The sequence below is a fragment of the Oryctolagus cuniculus genome, chromosome X, assembly GCF_964237555.1.
Source record: "Oryctolagus cuniculus chromosome X, mOryCun1.1, whole genome shotgun sequence".
NCBI classification, from domain to species: Eukaryota; Metazoa; Chordata; class Mammalia; order Lagomorpha; family Leporidae; genus Oryctolagus; species Oryctolagus cuniculus.
Window position 1 is genome coordinate 107,462,323 of NC_091453.1, and position 20,066 is coordinate 107,482,388.

At 52.5% G+C, this 20,066-nt stretch overlaps 1 protein-coding gene across 1 annotated transcript in view; it reads left to right on the top strand.

The window, feature by feature from the left end:
* Positions 1–18,931, top strand: part of XPNPEP2 (X-prolyl aminopeptidase 2) — a 29,384-nt gene extending 10,453 nt beyond the window's left edge. The window contains exons 8-21 of the mRNA XM_051827500.2: positions 3,707–3,808; positions 4,859–4,940; positions 5,264–5,459; positions 6,209–6,298; positions 7,526–7,635; positions 8,270–8,347; positions 9,339–9,410; positions 11,762–11,822; positions 12,823–12,892; positions 13,352–13,456; positions 13,838–13,897; positions 14,449–14,525; positions 17,357–17,446; positions 18,064–18,931. Coding sequence (XP_051683460.2) covers positions 3,707–3,808; positions 4,859–4,940; positions 5,264–5,459; positions 6,209–6,298; positions 7,526–7,635; positions 8,270–8,347; positions 9,339–9,410; positions 11,762–11,822; positions 12,823–12,892; positions 13,352–13,456; positions 13,838–13,897; positions 14,449–14,525; positions 17,357–17,446; positions 18,064–18,258 — 1,388 coding nt within the window. The 3' untranslated portion in view covers positions 18,259–18,931. The remainder of the gene's footprint in view (positions 1–3,706; positions 3,809–4,858; positions 4,941–5,263; positions 5,460–6,208; positions 6,299–7,525; positions 7,636–8,269; positions 8,348–9,338; positions 9,411–11,761; positions 11,823–12,822; positions 12,893–13,351; positions 13,457–13,837; positions 13,898–14,448; positions 14,526–17,356; positions 17,447–18,063) is intronic.
* The last annotated feature ends 1,135 nt before the right edge of the window (positions 18,932–20,066 follow it).

Genomic DNA, 20,066 nt, shown 5'->3' on the forward strand with positions numbered 1-20,066 from the left:
GTGTATCTTTGTTGGTGAGATGTGTTTCTTGTAGGCAGCAAATAGATAGGTTTTGTTTTTAATCGATTAGCCAGTTGTATATTTTAACTGCAGAGTTGAGGCTATTTACATTCAAGGTGACTCTTGATAAGTAACGACTTAGCCCTGCCATTTTTCTATAAATATCCCTACTATTTACTTTAGATTTCATTTATACTTCTACTGGGAGATTTTCTGCCTTCACCTTCTTTCATAGTGATAACCATGTTTCTGTTTCTGTGTGTAGCACATCCTTAAGCATCTTTTATAAGGCCGGACAATTAGTAAGAAATTCTTTCAATTTCTGTTTGTCATGAGAGATCTTTATTTCACCTTCATTCATAAATGAGAACTTTGGAAGATGTAGTATTCTGGGTTGACAGTTTTTTTCTCTTAAGACTTGGAATATATCTCGCCATTCTCTCCTAGCCTGTAGGTTTCTGATGAGAAGTCTGCTGTGAGTCTAATTGGAGATCCTCTGAAAGTAACCTGATGTTTCTCTCATGCACATTTTAGAATCTTTTCTTTATGTTATACTGTGGAGAGTTTGACTACAATGTGTTGTGATGAAGACTGTTTTCTGGTCATGTCTATTAGGAGTTCTATGTGCTTCCTATACTTGGACTTCCCTTTCTTTCTCCAAATTAGGGAAGTTTTCTGTAATTATTTCACTAAAACGACCTTCTAATCCATTCTCTCTTTCTATGCCTTCAAGAACTCCTAAGAATCTTGACTCTGACCCTCTGATGCTGAGCAATTCACATTTGTGAGATGGTTGGGGTCTGGTGGCCAGAGGTGGACAGAGGAAGAAATAGCTAAATTTGGGGTCAGTCTATGGCATACATTAGCATTCAGGTTTGGGCTGAACCACAAAGGAAAGTGTACTGACTCAGAAAAAAAAAATCTAACATCAATAGCATTGGCCTTATTGACACCATCTAAATATGTCATAAAAGAACAGATTGCTCATGCTTCTTGTGTGTAGTAACTAATACCCTGATGAGGACCAGGCTACTGGTTATGAATCAGTATCTTTACCAGCAGCCACCTCTACCTCCCCAGGATTCTGAACAAGGCCAATGAACTTGGACTGCAAGTCATATTGGGCAATCTGAGAGGCTCCTTTACACACACGAGTCCATGCACATTTCTTGTGTAGGAAGGAGTCAGAAGAGCAGGAGGGAAATTTCAAAAGAGCAGCTATGATGAAGCAAGTGCAAAGTGTGTCCAATTTTCTTTCTCTTTTCCAATGTAGTTTGCAGCATTATTCTTTCAGCATCTTGACACCAGTTTTTAAAGAAACTTGCTATCCCAGATTGTTAATTCATAAATAAAGCTCATCTCATCCAAATAAAGAAGGTCACAGTGATGCCATAAGGGGAGAGGATAAAAAGAACAAAATCTTCTGGAGACTAGGAGAGAACTTGCATAGGTTTTGTTGCTTCCCACAAGGGAGGGGATGCTGAGCCACTGCAGGCTGCTAGTCTTCAAGGAAAGCTATCAGAAAGCAGCAGTGGGCTTGGAAGCAGCTTCAAGAAGCTTGCAGAGGTGAGAGAGATGTTCTGTGCAGCCCCTGGCAGGTTTTATAGGCAGCAGAGGTTAAGGCAAAGGGCAGAGCATGGAAAGTTAGCAACTTGAAGACACCTGCATGCATCACACCATTTAAATTTGATCTGATTTGTTTTCTCAAAACTATTTCATATTCAACAGCCATGAAAACGTAATTCTTTTTTTTTTGTCTTTTTTATTTTTATTTTTTTGACAGGCAGAGTTAGAGAGAGAGAGAGAGAGAGAGAGAGAGAGAGAGAGAGAGAGAGAGAAAGGTCTTCCTTTGCCGTTGGTTCACCCCCCAAGTGGCTGCTGTGGCCGGCATGTTGCAGCCAGCGCACTGCACCAATCCGAAGCCAGGAGCCAGGTGCTTCCTCCTGCCCTCCCATGTGGGTGCAGGTCCCAAAGGCCTGGGCCATCCCCCACTGCCCTCCCGGGCCACAGCAGAGAGCTGGACTGAAAGAGGAGCAACCAGGACAGAATCCAGCGCCCCAACCAGGAATAGAACGCGGGGTGCCGGCGCCGCAGGCAGAGGATTAGCCTAGTGAGCCACGGCGCTGACCAAAAACATAATTCTAAGTGAGAGAAGCCAGTCAGAGAAGGCCACATATTGTACAGTTCCATTTCTGTGAAATACCCAGAGTTGGCCAATCCATAGAGACAGCAAAGAGATTTCTGGTTTCCTGGGGCTGGGAGAAGCGGAAATAGACAGTGACTCCTTAATGGGTCCAAGGCTTCCTTTTGGGATGCAGAGAATGTTCTAGAATTCGATAGCTGTGATGCCTGCAAGACAGTGTGAATGTACTTAAAGCCAACTGAATTGTGCACTTTATAAAGGTTAAAATGATAATTTTCATATTATATCTATTTTACCACAATAAAATAAGCCTTAGAAAGATGTATTATACCCAGAGGGTTGTCTCTTGTTGAATACTTTGACTCACTTGCATCAAATTTTAATGGCATTAAGCTATCATTTCTGCTCATATCTGGATCTAACTCTTTTTAAAAAAAAAGATTTATTTATTTATTTGAAAGACAGAGTTACAGAGGCAGAGAGAGAGGGTGAGGGTGGAGGGAGAGGGGTTTTCCATCTGGTGGTTATATCCCAAATGGCCACAACAGCAGGAGCTGGGCTGATCCTAACTCAGGAGCCTCTTCCAGGTCTCCCACATGGGCGCAGGGACCCAAGCACTTGGGTCATCTTCCACTGCTTTCCCAGGTGCATTAGCAGGGAGCTGGATTGAAGTGGAGCCGCCAGGACTTGAACCAAGTACTTGGGCCCCTGCACCCACGTGGGAGACCCAGAAGAAGCAGCTGGCTCCTGGTTTTGGATTGGCCCAGCTCCGGCCATTGTGGCCATTTAGCAAGTGAACCAACAGAATGGAAGGTGTCTCTCTCTGTCTCTCCCACTTTCTGTCTATAACTCTGCCTCTCAATAAATAAATAAATGTTTTTTTAAAAAAAAAGAATGGTCCATGCAATCAGATAGACCTTGGCTTAAATCCCAGCTCCATTCCTTGCAACTATGAGACCCCAGACAACTATTATATGTCACTGAAGCCTCAGTTTCCTTATCTGTGAAATGGGACAAGTAAGAATTAAAAGAATCTACATGAAGTGCTTAGCCCAAGTACCCAAGGTTTAATAAGTACTAGTTCAACACTACTGCAGGGCAGAGGGTTGAATGTGGCCCTAGCCCTATCCTTTTGCCTTTCAGCTAGGCCTGTTCTCCTAATCTCCATTCCGCATGCTTATTTATCTGTTAGAAAGCTCTACCACACCTACCATATGCCAAGACACCATTCTACCATGCTTCACAAATACTAATTATGTGAACCTCATGGCAACCCTATAGAAGTAGATACTATTATTATAACCTATGCCCATTTTACAGATGTGCAAAATGAGACACAGGACTTAAGTAATTTTTCCAAAGTCACCCAACTAGTAATGGCACAGCTGGTATTTGAGCTGAGTCTGGATCCAGAGCCCATGTCATTAATGACTACACAAGTAAGGCTTTGTTTGAAGCAAAAGTTAAACTGCTTTCAAGTAAATGGGAAAGTACCACCCTCAGGGGGCTAAAAGGCAAAGCACATGGCTGCCTTATACTTTCTTTGGTCTGCTTTGCTTCTAGGCAGCACTTGGCAGGAGAAAGTGGCTGACATTCGAAACCAGATGCGGACGCACAGCAAAGCCCCGACTGCTGTCCTTCTCTCAGCACTCGATGAAACGGCCTGTGAGTGTGGGTTTGCACACCTGGGTGGGCCCGCGGAACTCCCCCAGCCCCCCTCCCCCAGCCTCTTAGGCCCTGCAGCACCAAGCTCTTCCGCTAACAACCACTGGTCCACCAGTTCCTGACAGCCCTGTGGTCTTGGCCTGTGGGGACTAAGAAAGGTAAGGGGTCAAGTACTCACGTCTGCAGAATAAGGAAGCCAGGGAGCCCCAAGCAAGCTGGGGCCAGCCCACAGGCTGCCGGAGGAGTGGACCGGCCACAGCAGCCTAGTGCTTCTTGTCTCCTGAAGCGGAAGTGGATCAGCAAACACCTCCCAACAACCTGGCCACCCTCCCAGGCACCTCATGCCCACAGCCTTAGCACCCGGTGTGACCCTCCCAGGTCCCAGGCTGGCTCCGAGTTTCCTTTTTTTTTTTTTTAAAAAAAAAGATTTGTTTATTTACTTGAAAGTCAGAGTTACACAGAGAGGAAAGGAAGAGAGAGAGAGAGAGAGAGAGAGAGAGAGAGAGAGAGAGAGAGAGGTCTTCCATCTGCTGGTTCACTCCCCGTATGGCCGCAACAGCTGAAGCTGCACCAATCCGAAGCCAGGAGCCAGGAGCTTCTTCCGGGTCTCCCACATGGGTGCAGGGGCCCACGGACTTGGGCCATCTTCTACTGCTTTCCCAGGCCATAGCAGAGAGCTGGATCAGAAGTGGATCAGCTGGGACGTGAACTGGCACCTATATGGGATGCCAGCACTGCAGGCAGCAGCTTTACCCACTATGCCACAGCACCGGTTCCAACTCCGAGCTTCTTGCCTGATCCCTATGGCTGGGCATTGGATAGCACGAGACCCACTAGCACTGTGCGCTGTCTGCTGACCAGCTGCCTTTCTCAATGACAGGTCTCATCAGCATCCGAAAGACTCCTCTATTCAAAAAAAAAAAAAAAAATAAAAGATGGAGAAACACACAAAGCAGAAGAGGCAGGTGGCAGGTACACTACTGGCGATCTCCTGCAGCTGCAGCCTTGGGCAGATCAACCTCAAGTAGTCCCTGTCAATTCTCTTCCCAGGGCTCTTCAACCTGCGTAGCAGCGACATCCCCTACAATCCCTTCTTCTATTCCTACACATTGCTCACAGACACCTCTATCAGGTATGGCTTTGCCTTGGTCTGCTCTCACCTCCTTCCTCTAGCTTGTACCCTCTCACTGTCCCCCAACCCACCGTGCCCCAACAAGCAGCCTTCAAGCTGCCATGAGCTTGGGGCCCGCCCCAGCAGGACACTCCAAGAAACCCCCTGTTGGCTCTTCCTGGCCCTTGACCTCGGTTCCTGTAGAATCCCAACTCTGGCCTGCTTGGCTCCCTGGAGCTAGCTTCCTCTGATCTCCAGGAAAAAGGGGCTCTGTCCACCTCTGGTCCTTGGCATCGTGCTTAGCAGATGTTCAGGACCCTCGTGGTCTTCCCTCCTCCACCCAGGTTATTTGCAAACAGCAGTCGCTTCAGCCCTGAGACCCTGCAGTACCTGAACTCCAGCTGCACAGGCCCCATGTGTGTGCAACTCGAGGATTATAACCAAGTCCGTGACCGTGTCCAGGCCTACGCCCAAGGAGATGTGAAGATCTGGATTGGGACCAGCTATACCACTTATGGGCTCTATGAAGTCATACCCAAGGTGGGTTTGCCAGGCCTTGGCCTAGCCCAGGCCCTGACTCCCCACTCCAGGCCTGATAAAGTCTCAACCTAAAGTGGGGCCAAGGCCAACAGGCCATTCTGTGAGCTGGGCAGGGTGTTTCCCTCAAGGTCTCACAGAGGAAGCAGAGACACTCATCCCCAGAGAGAGCTCCTGCTGTCGTCACAGGTTACACTGGTGATGCCCTCCACTGCCAGGATAGTATGGTGGCTACAGAGAGTGCTTTCTGGTCTAGCAGAGGCTGTGGGGCTAGCCAAACCTGACCCTGAATCCTGGTGCTCACTGCCCCTCGTTGGCTGTGCAATGACCTTGGACAAGTGCCTTAGCTCATCTGGGTCTCTGTTTCCTCACCTGGGAAATGGCCAGAAATGTCCTGAACTCCCTGGAGTTGCTTGGAGGAGACTTTGGGGAGACGGGGTATGTCAAGGTCCAAGGCTGACACACAGGAGACACTCAATAAATGGTAGTTACTGAGACAGGGACAGAAAAGTCCACTGGCTGACACAGGACAGGCTGGAAGCCATCTTGGGGTGCAGATGAGATCTTGGGGGTGGTGAGCTGGTGAGTAGAGAGTGCTCATCAAGGAAGCCTTCCTGGAGGGAGAGAGGGTGAAGTAGGCACAGCAGATGAGAAGCACACAAAGCACCAGGGCATTGCACGGCAGGTGTCACTTGGCCAGGACTTGCTGCCAGTCCTTTGAAAACACCACTGTGCCCGTCCATCCCTGACAGGAGAAACTCGTGGAAGACACCTACTCCCCAGTGATGGTGACCAAGGCGGTGAAGAACAGCAAGGAGCAGGCCCTGCTCAAGGCCACCCACGTAAGTCCATGTGCAGATGCTCGGGCCTTTGGAGAGCTCCTGCTCTCGTGCACTGGGGAGGGAAGCCCTCTGGAGGAGCCTGAGGAAGACATGCAACGAAACCAAAAGCAGATACTAAACTCCTGACACCCCACCTGCCTGCGCCTCGCCCTCCACTGCCAGGATAGTACAGTGGGTTAGAACCTGGGCCCAGGAGCTAGGGTGTCTGAGTTGAAACCCTGGCTCCATCTGTTTCCTGGCTGGGAGACTTTGGGCCAGTCAGTGCACGTCTCTGGGCTTCAGATATCTGGTCTGTAAAATGAGGGTCATGCCTGGGGCCTGGTGTCTGAATACAGGGCTCTGGGCACCGCCCGGCACATTCTGAGTTATGATCTCTTCCCCCGACAAGAGGATGGCTTGCTCTTTTTAGATGTTCTTGCTCATATTAAGACACACTACCTGTAAAAAAAAAAAAAAAAAAAAAAACCTTATGGAAAGTTTTATTTGTTTATTTTTTAAAGACTTATTCATTTATTTGAAAGGCAGAATGACAGAAACACACATACAGAGAGAGAGAGAGAGAGAGATCTTCCATCTGCTGGTTCACTCTCTAAATGGCTGCAAAGGCTGAGGCTGGGCCAGGCCAAAGCCAAGATCTAGGAACTCCACCTAGGTCTCCTGCATGGGTGGCAGAGGCCCAAGTACTTGGACCATCTTCCTCTGCTTTCCCAGGCGTGTTAGTAGGGAGCTGGATTGGAAGTGGAGCCGCCTGGATTCCAGCTGTGCTCTGATTTGGGATGCCAGTGTCCTGCTGTGCCACGCCTTCCAGCTTGGTCCTCTGGAAAAGTTTAAACATACGCCAAGAGTAGAGAAAATGGCCTAGTGGGCCCCTGTGTCCCCGTCACCCCTGCCTCAGCAATTATCAACAGTGGCCAACCTTATTGCCTCTATACCCTGGCCGTCATGATCCTCCCCACTACCCTACATCTGCTGCTAGGTTATTGGAAAGCAAATCCAAGATATCATTTCTTCTGTCAACACTTCAGTAAGTGTCGGTAAGAGATAAGCACTCTCTGAAGCCCGAGAGCACACTGGGATCCTCTACAAACACTAAGGAGAATCCTTTGATATCAAAGAGCTGCTCAGACCCTGTGTTTTCAAAGCCCCAGCTCCACCGCTGCCCTGTGAGCTCCTGCATCCTGGAGCAGCCACCAGACCGCAGCCCGCTTCTCTGCTCCCCCGCTGCAGGTGCGCGACGCTGTGGCTGTGATCCGGTACTTGGTGTGGCTGGAGAAGAACGTGCCCCAGGGCACAGTGGACGAGTTCTCAGGGGCCGAGTTCGTGGAGAAGTTGCGAGGGTGAAGGACCGAGGCTACCGTTTTAGGCGGGCTTTTAGCGGGGGAGGGGGCGGGGAGGAGGATGGGTCCCCTTACTTGTGGGAAGGAAGATCTCACTTGTATTCGGAAGCCTCTCTGGGACAAGGAGTGACAGTCTGGGGAGCTGGGCACTGGCCCTTGGATGACATTTCTCCAGCTCCGCTGCCCGCGGGACAACCCCACAGTGCCCCCTGGTGCCTGATTCTAGCACGGGCTTGCTTGCCCTGGGGGAGCCTGGCTCTGCCCCTGGACCCCTTGAGAATATCAAGTCGGAAAGACAATTCCTGAGTCCCACTCGGCCCAGGCCGGGGCGGACTGTGCATTTGAGGTACAGAAGGATGTTCAGATACAGAGAACTAGGTGTCTACACTCCCACCTGTAAAATGGAGGGGGAGTGACTGGTATATGCAGGTGGTCCTCCTCTGATCTCGAGTGCTGTGTGCATGACAGGCCAGGGCTGGGGGACATGGAACCAGGAGGCAGGGCGGGGCCACCCCAATAGAGTCTTGGCTGAGGTGGAGGCAGCTGTGACCTACATTGGATTGTACCGGCTATCCCGGGCCCAGCTGCATCCCTGCTCCCATTCAATGGCCGTTCCTCGCCTGGTACTTTCTAGAGAGGAAAACTTCTTCTCAGGATCCAGTTTCGAAACCATCTCGGCCAGTGGCCTGAACGCTGCCTTGGCACACTACAGGTACTTCAGGGGAGAGAATTGCCTGGGGCCCTGATGGGGCATTTGAAAATTGAGGCCATTAGCACTGGGGAGGAGGCCAGCAGTGGGTGGGGGTGCCAGGAGCTCAGCTTGGGCTTGGAAGGTGCCTTAAAACTCAAAGGCCTGAGCTGTATCTTCCCCCACGGGCTGAGGCTTAGTGAGTTCTCAGCTGAGGCTCTGGACAGAAGCTGCAGGTGCTGTTAGATGGTTTTTGTGGGCTTCTCAGGAGTCCCTTATATTAGCTGGGGCTTCAAGTTCACGAGCACACATGGACAAAGTCCTGTTCACTCAGCCCCAACCAACTATAGTAGGCTAAGGTGTAAGCTAGACAGATATTTGCCCACATGGAAGGGCGGGGCGGGGAGAAGACCCTGCAGGCCAGGTGGTGAGGGGCAAGATGACCTGAGGTCATGCCTGCCATGGACACAAGCAGGGACAGGTTGAATGCCCCTCCAAGGGAGGGCCTGGCATGTCCCAGAATTCCCTCCCCTGATATGTCCTGGTGTCTCCCAGCCCCGTCTCCCTCCTTGGTTCATTGGGGACATCTGTTTGCCAAGGCCGCTGGAAGTTAGAGAACGAACGCTGAACGGTGCGAGCTAGTCTGCACCCGGATCCCGGCGGCTTTACTGCATGGCCCCATGCAAGCCCCTGAGCTTCCGCAGGCTTGCTTCTCCTTAGGCAAAAGCAGGTGGCTGGGCTGCATGCTCTCTACAGCTCTCCCACATCCCACATCCCGGGCACCTTCCTTGATCCCTTCCCTAGGGAACAGGGCTTTGCTCCATCAGCTGTACGTGTGAGCTGCGGGCAGTCATGGCAGCAGCCACTTATTCTTGCAGGGCCCATTGGGAGATAATGAGTGCCCCAGAAGAAGGAGCCTGGAAGGCCAGCCCCAGGGATGGTGGGAGCTCAGCTGCTGTCACTTAGTGCCCTGGACCCGCCAAGTGCACCATTAGCCGTTCTCTCTCTTTCTCAGCCCATCCGAGGAGGTGCACCGCAAGCTGTCCACAGATGAGATGTACCTGCTGGATTCTGGAGGGCAATACTGGTGAGTACGCACACACACATACACACACACACACACCATCTCGCCCTGGCCTGGTTGCCTCCGCTCAGATGTCCTGGGCCGAACAAGAGCCTGCCAAAGCTTTCCCCGTCCTGTGTCACAGATAGTACATCTGCAAAGGGAGCCATCTGGGTGGAAGGAACCCTGAGCATCCTTCTCGTTGTCACACTTGGGGGGTCCATGTGCAGTGGGAAACACTGAGACCAGAACAGTGCACGTGTCTCCAGCATTTCTGTGAGAAATAGAAAAGACTCCCCCGGCTCAAGTAAAATGTCTCTCACCATTGCATATTGGGCTTTTTGGTTTAAGATTTATTTGTTTGAAAGGCAGAGTTACAGAGAGAGAAGGAGAGGCAGCGAGAGGAGAGAGAGAGAGAGAGAGAGAGAAATCTTCCACCTGTTGGTTCACTCCCCAGATGTCTGCAATGGCCAGGGCTAAGCCAGGCTGAAGCCAGGAGCCAGAAGCTTCATCTGGGTCTCCCATGTGGGTGGCGGGAGCCCAGGCACTTGGACCATCTTCTACTGTTTTCTCCCAGGCCATTAGCAGGGAGCTGGATCAGAAGTGGAGCAGCCAGGGCTGGAACCAGACCCCATATGGATGCCAGCATCACATGTGGCAGCTTGACCTGCTATGCCACAATGCTGGCCCCACAATCGCATGTTGTCACATAGTCTGAACAGCGACACTCGGACTCAGTGGCCCTGCCTGGCTGCACCAACACATGCACCCATACTCTCACCCACTTGTGCATGCCCTGGACACAGCCCACACACAGCAGCTCCACAGTACTCTTCAGCCCCCTGTCTCCCCACAGCACAGCTCAGGTGATCATGTCAGTGAGGGTAGGAGCAGGTAAGAGAAGCAACCCTTGCTTCTTGTGCTGCCCTTGTCATGCTCAGACATGACAGCCATGCAGAATAGGCTAACTTCAATCCTTCCAGTTATCTAAGTTATCATTCACATTGGAGTTGATCTGAGCTGACCTGACCTGGAAGATTTTCCCCTCTGTTCCAGGAAGCAAATGGACTGTGTGAATCTTGGGTTGGGCCCAAGGAAGGGGTGTGCTGAACTGATGGAGAAGCAAGGAGTCATTTTTTTTTTAGATTTATTTGAGAGGCAGAATTAGAGAGAGAGGAAGTGACAGAGAGAGGTCTTCTATCTGCAGCTTCATTCCCCAGATGGCCTCAAAGGCCAGAGCTGGGCCGATCTGAAGCCAGGAGCTTCTTCTGGGTCTCCCACGTGGGTGCAGGGGCCCAGGCACTTGGATCATCCTCCACTGCTTCCCCAGGCCATCAGCATAGATGCTCAGGAGAGGAGCAGCCGGGACTCGAACCAATGCCCATATGGGATGCCGGCGCCGCAGTCCGGGGCTCTAACCCACTGCACCACAGCGCCAGCCCCTACAAGGAGCCATCTCCAACAGTTGCCTGGTGTCCGTCCTGTGGAAAGGGTTAATGTGCTGGTGACAGAGGCTCTTCACTTGCTCCTAGCATGCTCTCAGGAGCTGGCAGGGCAGGCAGTCAGCCTAGAAGCCTTTGCCAGTCAGCCCTTTGATGTTGTGTGTGCTTGAGATGGCCGAGGTGCAAAGGGGAAGTGAATTTGTTGGGGCGTGGCTGGACTGGGGCATGCTCAGAGTAGGGTGAGGCTGGGGAAGTGCTCACCTCACTTCCTCTCCTCTCTGTTCTAAAGAAGTTTGCGGCGCCTGCTGGTGACCAGCAAGGAGCCCTCCCTCCCTCCCTCCCCAGGGTCCTAGGGTCATCTCTCTCTGCCCCCTGCTTCCTGGGTGGCCATCCCAGGATACCAATGCTCTCTGGAACTCTGAGCAAGTCAGTGGGTCCTTATGCCCAGCACAGAGGGAGATGGCCTCCTGGCCTCGATTGTCTCATCTGTGAAATGGGCATATTGAGACCTGCTGGAGCATCCTTCTCAGGGAGCAGAAAACAGATAGTATCCATGGTAAATAACATTCTGGACATGGGAGTGCTGTGACCATGTATTTGCCCTCCCCATCCCCACCCCAACCCCAGCTCAATTTCCCCGTCTGTAAAAAGAGGATAATCCCTTCCTGTCTCCCAGGAAGCCTGGAAAAAGCTTTGCTTTTCAAGCCAGGCTGACCACAAGGATACCCACATCTACCAAACAGCCAAAGCCAGTGGTGCCAAGGAGGGTGTATGGGAGGGATAGCAGTTCTCTCTTCTTCCTTCGCCTCTGTCTGCCCCCATCCCAGCTCTGCTGCTCAAAGCATGGTGGAAAGCACACAGGAAGCACGCAGCCCCAGTCCCTAGCCCCAAGCACTCGGCAGAGCAGCACATGTTGATTTCCCCTCTCCACAGGGATGGGACCACAGACATCACCAGAACAGTCCACTGGGGCACCCCCTCTGCCTTCCAAAAGGTAAGCACTGGCCCAGGCGTCCCCTCCTCACTGTCTCCCGTGAGTCCCCAAGCAATGGCTCTACTAAGAGCTCTTTCACTTGAGAGGCTCCTGCTGCTTCTTCCGAAAGACTTTGGCCTGAGCCCAAGCCATGTGCAAACATTTCTCTAGCGCTGCTTTCTGTGGAAGAAGAAGGCCCAGCCCAATCTCAGGGGTGGCATGGGGGGCGGGAGGCGGGCAGGAAACGCTGAGGGCGGGGCCGTTGGCTCTGTGCACCAGGGGAGCCTCTGGGGATGAGAGCCCTGAGCTGTAGTCATGCGTTCACCAAGCTGACGGGGCACCAAGGATTGTGCTGGGAACAGAGGGTTGGGGCAGCCCGGACAGGAGCTCAGGGTTTAGTGGGCAGAGCTCCCCACCCGAGGCTGCCCTGCACGAGATGCCATGAGATGCCTGCATGTGTGTGGTGAAGGGCACTGAGCACGTTGCCACAGGGAGTGACCAGAGAGGCCACCATCCACCTCCCTCCCTGCCCTGACAGAGGAAGGTTGCCTTTGCCAAATGATCAGGGCCCCGACCCAAACTCAAAGCCTTAAGAACTCGAGTGGGTGTTCCTGATCATATCGCTGGGCATGCCAGCCTTCATTTGGGCACTGCATAACCCTGGCCTCCCCTCCCAGAAACCCCTGCAGCTAGTGACTGTTGGCATTCCACAACAGCTGAGGAAACTGAGGCACAGACTTACCCATGGTGTCAGAGTTTGTGAGTGGCCAGGTCAGGACTCCAGTGTGGGGATTCTGCCTGCCAACCCCCCTACTGGCACAGCCTCAGTCCACCACCATCTACAAGTGTCCCCAAAGGGAGCCACATGCACTGAGCCCCAGCTTTGGGAAGGCTCCCGTCAGCCTCCTTTAGCCATCTCCCAGAACCTAGGTGACCACACAGGGTAATGCATCTCCCCGCCATGCTGAGGCACACTCAGGTCTCCTCCCATGCTCCCCATGCCCTGTTCTCTCCCCATCAGGAGGCATACACTCGGGTGTTGATGGGAAATATCGATCTGTCCAGACTCATCTTCCCTGCTTCTACATCAGGTGGGTTGCAGAGAGCCGCAAGCTGTCATATCGCAGGAACAAGGAATTAATATTATTATTAGCCCATGGCTCACGTGAATGAGAAAACCGGGCCAAGAGAGGGAAAAGGACTGGCCCAGAGCCACACAGGGGGTCTCTGGGAGAAGCTAGGCCTTGAACTCAGGTCTCCTGCCGCCCAATCAGAGCTGAGGGGATCAGAGTGGGCTGTAGCAGTTGGGAGAGATTGCTGAAGGAAGGAAGCATCAAAGTGCTAAGCGCCGATGGATGGGGAGAAATTCTAGTACATTCGTCAGTGCAGGTAATGGGTACTACATGTGGCATGATGGAGATAGTGAGAGGCTGGTCTGGCCAAGGGGCCCCTGACTTTATCCATCAGCCCCTCTCCAGCCCAACCTAATGTCACTGAGGGGCAGTCTGAGGTCCAGGCAACTGATTGAGGGTGATGTCTTTTTCTTCCAGGGCGAGTGGTGGAAGCTTTTGCACGCAAAGCCTTGTGGGATGTTGGGCTCAATTATGGTCATGGGACAGGCCATGGCATTGGCAACTTCCTGTGTGTGCATGAGTGTAGGTATCTCCTCAGCATCCCCCCCCCCCGCGAGGGTCTTCCGTGTGTGACATCCCCTGTAGGAAGGAGGTAAAGCATTTCACAGGTATGGAGATGACCGTCTGAGACCTGAGGAGGGGCCGCGACACACCCAGGATCACCCGGCTGGTGGGAGGGGTGCTCCACAGGCATCCAGGAGGGCACTAGAGAGAGGACCAAGGCCTAGTGGCTTCCTGGCATAAACAGATTCATTCTGGTGTATCCCAGCTCTAGGCAGACAATGATGTGGTGGACAGGTGCTGCCCAGGGACCCCAAGTCACCTGCTCTTCTTGGGAGTCTGTTCTTTTCCAAGAAAGTGAGCGCAGAAAAGCTGACAGCATGCCTATACCTTCCCTTTCAGGGCCAGTGGGATTCCAGTCCAGCAACATTGCCATGGCCAAGGGCATGTTCACTTCCATTGGTATGGTTCTCAGGCCTCTCCACTCCTCCACCCCGTCCCAGAGCAGAGCTAGCCCAGGACTGCCGTCTAGGATGTGTTTGCCTTCAGGGAGCATGCTAGGCACAGGCACAGCCCCGGGCCCCACCTCCGCCCTTCTTCATCTGCCCACCCCCACCGCTACTCCCAGCCCCAAATGGCTTGTCCCACACTCACCCCAAGTGCCCTCAGCTTTTTGCCCTTGAGAATTGGTTCCCAGCTGTGCATCTAGACCTCAAAGTCACCCATCAAAGGCTGGGGTAATAGGACAGTTGTACAGAGGGAGAAGAGCCCTCATCTGGGCTCTGGGGCCAGGTGAGGGCGAATCAGAGGTGTGCCCTGTGCAGAATCTGAGCCCTAACGTGTCGCCTCTGCTTAGCCAATGGGTGTCTAAGAAGTTATGGGGCTGTCGGAGCTGACAGCTGTGAGCAGCCCAGCAGCTGTACCCTCTAGCCACTCATCACACATATTGGTACGGAAGCCTGGGTGTGGGTCCTGCCCCTGCTTACTGCCACTGACATCTCTGTGTCCCCCAGAACCTGGTTACTATCAAGATGGAGAATTTGGGATCCGTATTGAAGATGTGGCTCTCGTGGTAGAAGCACAGACCAAGGTAAATGGGCAGGAGCTGCACGGGGAGAAGGCCATGTAATGTACAGGAATGCGTCTGATTTGGAGTCTTCTTTAGCTCCACAGGAATTCCATAAATCAGAGTTCCTCGAACCTGTTTGCACACTGGGATCACCCAGAGAGCTTTTTAGATTTTATTTTTTCTATATTTTTAAAAGATTTTTTTATTTTATTCAAAAGGTGGGGGGGGGGGAGAGAAAATCTTCTATCCTCTGGTTCACTTCTCAAATGGCCACAACAGTCAGACCTGGGCCAGGCCAAAACTAGGAGCCAGGAGCTTCTTCCAGGTCTCCCATGCAGGTACAGAGGCCCAAGGACTTGGGCCATCCTCCACTGCTTTCCCAGGCCATAGCAGAGAGCTGGATTGGAAGTGGAGCAGCTGGGACTCAAACTGGCACCCATATGGGATGCTGGTACTGCAGGTGGCAGCTTAACCTGCTATACCACAGCACTGCCCCTCCATCACATTTTTCTTGGTTTTTTAGATTTTTAAAATGCCAGTGCCCAGGCCCCACTCCACAGCAAGTGAATTCTGCAAGTATTCCTGCCCTAAATCATTGTTTCTCAGTGCACATGATAATCACCAGGGGAGTTTGTTAGAAATAAAGATTTGGTATAATAGCAACCAACAAGATAAAATACCTAGACATAACTGAAAAAGCCTTACATGGAGAAAGTCTCTACTAAGGGACATAAAAAAGATTTAAGTAAATGGTGTCCTCTGGAAAGAAGCCACGATACTGTTAAGGTGTCATTTCTCCCTAAATTAATCTATAAATTCCAGACAACTTCAATTCCAATGCTAAGTGGCTATGTTTGTAACTTCACAAAATGATAGTAAAGTTTATTTGTAAAAATAAACACGCCGTGATGGCAGGGTAGCCAGGAAAAGAGAAGAGTAATCACAGAAAGTAGCCCTATCAGATTGGAACACAAGCTACCGTAACTAAGTATGACACTGGTGGGGAAAAAGGCGGAGGTGACAGTGGAACAGGGTGGTATTCTCGAAAGCCCTCTAATTCCTATAAATGACATGGCAATTTGGTTGATAAAAGAGCTGATATTTCAGAACAGTAAGGAAGGAGACATTATTCAATAAATGGGCAGGAAGGGCACATCTCACTATTATATCAAAATAAAATTCCAGATGCACCCAAGTTTGAAGATGAACCCCGAGACCATAAAAGACCTCGAAGGAAGCAGATAGAAACTCATGTTCAATCCCAGGGTGGAAACGGGACCTCTCAGTGCAAGAGCCCGAGACCACAAAGGAAGAGCTGGGCAACTCTGGCTAAATTAAATAGAAAATGTCTATAGAGAAGCAATACCAGAAAGAAAAATCAAAAAGCCCGTGACAAATATATCACCTATGACAGAGAAAGCATGGATTTTCTGATTTTTACCATGAGCTTCTATAAATCACACCGGGTTCTAGTCCCGGTCGGGGCGCCGGATTCTGTCCCGGTTGCCCCTCTTCCAGGCCAGCTCTCTGCTGTGGCCAGGGAGTGCAGTGGAGGATGGCCCAAGTGCTTGGGCCCTGCACCCCATGGGAGACCAGGAAAAGTACCTGGCTCCTGCCATCGGATCAGCGCGGTGTGCTGGCCACAGCGCGCCAGCCGCGGCGGCCATTGGAGGGTGAACCAACGGCAAAGGAAGACCTTTCTCTCTGTCTCTCTCTCTCTCTCACTGTCCACTCTGCCTGTTAAAAAAAAAATCAGTAAGCTCCCCACCTTAAAAAAAAAAAAAGGTGAAAAGACGTGAAGAGACAATTCACTGAAATCAACAAAGGCAGTCCACCTCTGTGAAAAGCTGTTAAACTTCATCCTTCAAACGCGTACAAGTGAAGGCAACCTTGGAATACCGTATTTCGCCCCTCAGCTGGGCCAAAGTCAGAGAGTTAGATGACAGCCAGTGGTGGTGAGCACGTGGGACAGTGGGCACTCTCACACCCCAGTGAGATGTGGGTACCTTCCGTCCTAGCACTCTCTCCACCTGATCTGTTCCTCCCGAGTAGAATCCTAAAAGCGCGCCAAGATGTTCATGCACGGCTGTGGTTGGTAATAGTTCCAACTGGGGAAGAGCCTCAGTAGCCCCAAGCGGTCACATAAATCACAATATATCCATGGACTAGGGACTACTAGGCGGCCCTTAGAATGAGTGCGCTCATATGGAGCACGCTCCCAAGTTCATTACGAAGGAAGAGCAGAGGTGCGGAATAGTGTGTGTGGCCAAAGCCATCTCGTGTGAATTTGGAAACTGAACAGGGAGGAGGCTTGCCATTTTTTTTTTTTTTTTGTGGCCTTTGCATAGTTTGTGTTTCTGAAGCACATACAGGCGAGGGCTCTCTAGGAGATGGGAATTATGGGCCATTTGTTTTTCTTCTTTATATCTGTGCATAGATCCCTCAGTGAATAGATACATAGAGATACCGATGGGTGGGTCCATAAATCAACAGATAGAAAACGCTAATACAGATTCTGCCTCCAGTAGGTCTGGAAGGTGGGCCCTGGAATCCACATATTTGGCATTCTCCCTCGATGCTGTTGATGCATCCACTTTGAGAAACACAGATTTCAGTCTGACTTTCCCAAATCAGGAGGGAAGCCCCAATGGAGAGGCGTGCTGAGCACTGCAGAGGGGGTGGCCAAGGGAGGGCTTGGGCCCAGCTAGCACATCCAGGGTGGACACAGATCGGTTCTCTGTGCCCGTGCTTCTGCGTGGAGTGTTCCCTGCCCCCCTTCAGCCCAGCTCCTCTTCCTCCCTCACTTTCTCCCCTTCCTTGCTCTCTCTCTCCCCTTCCATGCGGGCTCCCAGTACCCAGGGACCTACCTGACCTTTGAAGTGGTGTCTTTGGTGCCCTATGACCGGAATCTTATCGACGTCAGCCTGCTGTCCCCTGAGCACGTGAGTGCCCCTCGACCCTGCCTGCCTTTCAGCCTGCCTTCCCCCCAACCCTCTGTGTATCCAGACCTTTCTTGCCCCGGGACCTCCCATCCCAAGATCATCTGCCTCACCCCTCCTCCAGGAGGGTCCAGACCTACTGGTGGCACCTGTAGGCACACACTGGGGCATCCCTCCATAGCTCACCACAGAGCTTCTAGAAATTTTTGGGCAAAGCAGTCTATGTAACCTCAGGTCATGGGGAGTCTGAGAGCGGCCTCTGAGCTCTGCCACTACAAGGTCTGGAACTACAGGCAATCCTTCGCCCCACTCCCTGGGCCTCAGTCTCCTCTCTTGTTAAACGAGTATAATATTGCCTGCCCTGCTTCCTGTCACTCCTGGGCCTGAAAGCCACCCCCCCAACCCCTTTAAGAACATCCCGATGACATGAAACAGCCACCACGGGGAACTACTTCTAGAAAGCCCCAGAGAATGCTGGAGGCCTGATGGTGGCTATTGACCTGTGGTACCGGGACAGATGTGGGCAGCTGGTGTCCCGCAGCTGGAGACTAGATGAAACCAAGAGCTCGCCTCAAGGCAGCTCGGCCTGGGGAGGCTCTCATACCTTCGGCCCTCTGCAGCTCCAGCACGTGAACCGCTACTACCAGACCATCCGCGAGAAGGTGGGCCCGGAGCTGCAGCGGCGCCAGCTGTGGGAAGAGTTCCAGTGGCTGCAGCAGCACACGGAGCCCCTGTCTGCCAGGGCGCCACACACCTCCTCCTTAGCCTCTCTGCTGGCAGCCTGCACTCTTGCCATCTTGGGCTGGAGCAGCTAGAGGCTCTGGCTCCCTGCTGGACCCTCCACCTCCACGTGGGGCTCGCCTGCTCAGCTCCCCTGGCCCTCCACCACATGTGCTGCCCGGAGCCCCTGCTGGCCCATCACCTGGAAACCACTGCCCACCCACCCCCCCAAGCCACCTCCTCCTGGGCCTCTGGGGCCCTAGGCAACACCGTTCATCCTGGGCCTCTACACCTCACTTTGGGCTCCCAACCCCAGGCCATGAGATAGAAGAGCCAACCGGTGGCTTTCCTCTTGTGAAGCCAGTAAGTAAGTGTAGCATGTAACCTGGTCCATCTGCTATAGCTTCTTCCTGCCCCTAAAATACAAGAGCAACAGGGCCCGAGATGTTCCCACTCCCATCGGCTCCTAACTTCCCATGTCCTTGAGGCTTCCTCCGGGCACCAGCATGTGCCTCCAGCCCTTCTATGGCCTCCTGGCTACAGTTCGTGGGGGAGAAGGCCTGGGGCTCCTCCAGGCTGCCTACTGTACCTACAGAGAGGTGACAGAATCCCTTGGCCCACCTCGCAGCCCCTCCTCATTTGCTGAGCCCACTATGGGGGGTGGGGGGGGGGTGGTAAGAAGAGCTTTCTCTGGCCCGAGTCGGGCGGGCCAGCCGTTGGCCACCTGCACTCACATCCTGCTAGATGCTTAAAACAGCCTTGCAAAGACGCCTGCCTCTGGGTTTTGCATTGTGTCTGCTGTGTTGCCGGAGACTGCTGTTACCTGTGGCTTTTGTGGTGGGGGAGGAAGGGGAGCGGGTGAGGTGGGGCGGGGGCCTGTTGAGGCTCCCAGAAGCTCAGTGGGGAAGGACATGGGCTTTAGAATGTGTGTGTTTGTGTATGTGTGTGTGTGTGTGTGTACACGCTCACGAGAGCGAGCAGGTGAAAGAGCGCATGCACGCCGCACCCAGCCAGCCGCTCCGGTCTGTGTTGTTAACTTTGTGGAGAGGACAGAGGGGAGCCCCTTGCTGGGGAATTTGTCAGCCATGGTCCAGCACACTTGGCCTGGTTTGGGGGGTGAGGAGCGGGGCTGGCAAGGAGGGGAGGAAAGAACCAAAGCTGTGGGCGGAGTCCTGGGTGAAGGCACCAGGCAGAGACCTGCCCTGGCCTGAGACTGCCAGGCTTAGTTTGCTGGGCGGGAGCGTGACCCGTGGCCGTTAGCACCACTGATGCTTACATCCAAAGACTCCAGCCCTCACCTACCCTCACGAGAACCCATAGCACCAGTACGGGGCCGCCGATCACCGGAGTCATCTGCCCTCTCACTGGCTCCACAAAGCCAGCCACTACCGCTGCGGATAGCTACTGCTGATAAAATGAAAGTCGCCGTCATCATCATCGCTACCATTTACTATGTACGCAGAGCAAGGAGCTTGACACGCATTTCCTCACTTTGCCCTCACACCCACAAGAAAGTACTCTTCTTGTTCCCAGTTTACAAGCAGGTGGCAAAGCAGTCGGAAGCCCCCAGAACCTTCTCCCTCAGAAAAGGGCAAACGGCACAGCTCTCACCATTTTATAGATGAGAACGGAGGCTCCTCAACCAGGATCACACAGCTGGTGAGAAACAGGCCACAGACGCCTGCTTCCCTAGGGCCTGCCTGCCCGCTCCTTTTTTTTTTTTTTTTTTTTTTTTTGGACAGGCAAAGTTAGACAGAGAGAAAGGTCTTCCTTCTGTTGGTTCACCCTCCTAATGGCTGCCACGGCCGGCGCTGTGCCGATGCGAAGCCAGGAGCCAGGTGCTTCCTCCCGGTCTCCCATGCGGGTGCAGGGACCAAGGACCTGGGCCATCCTCCACTGCACT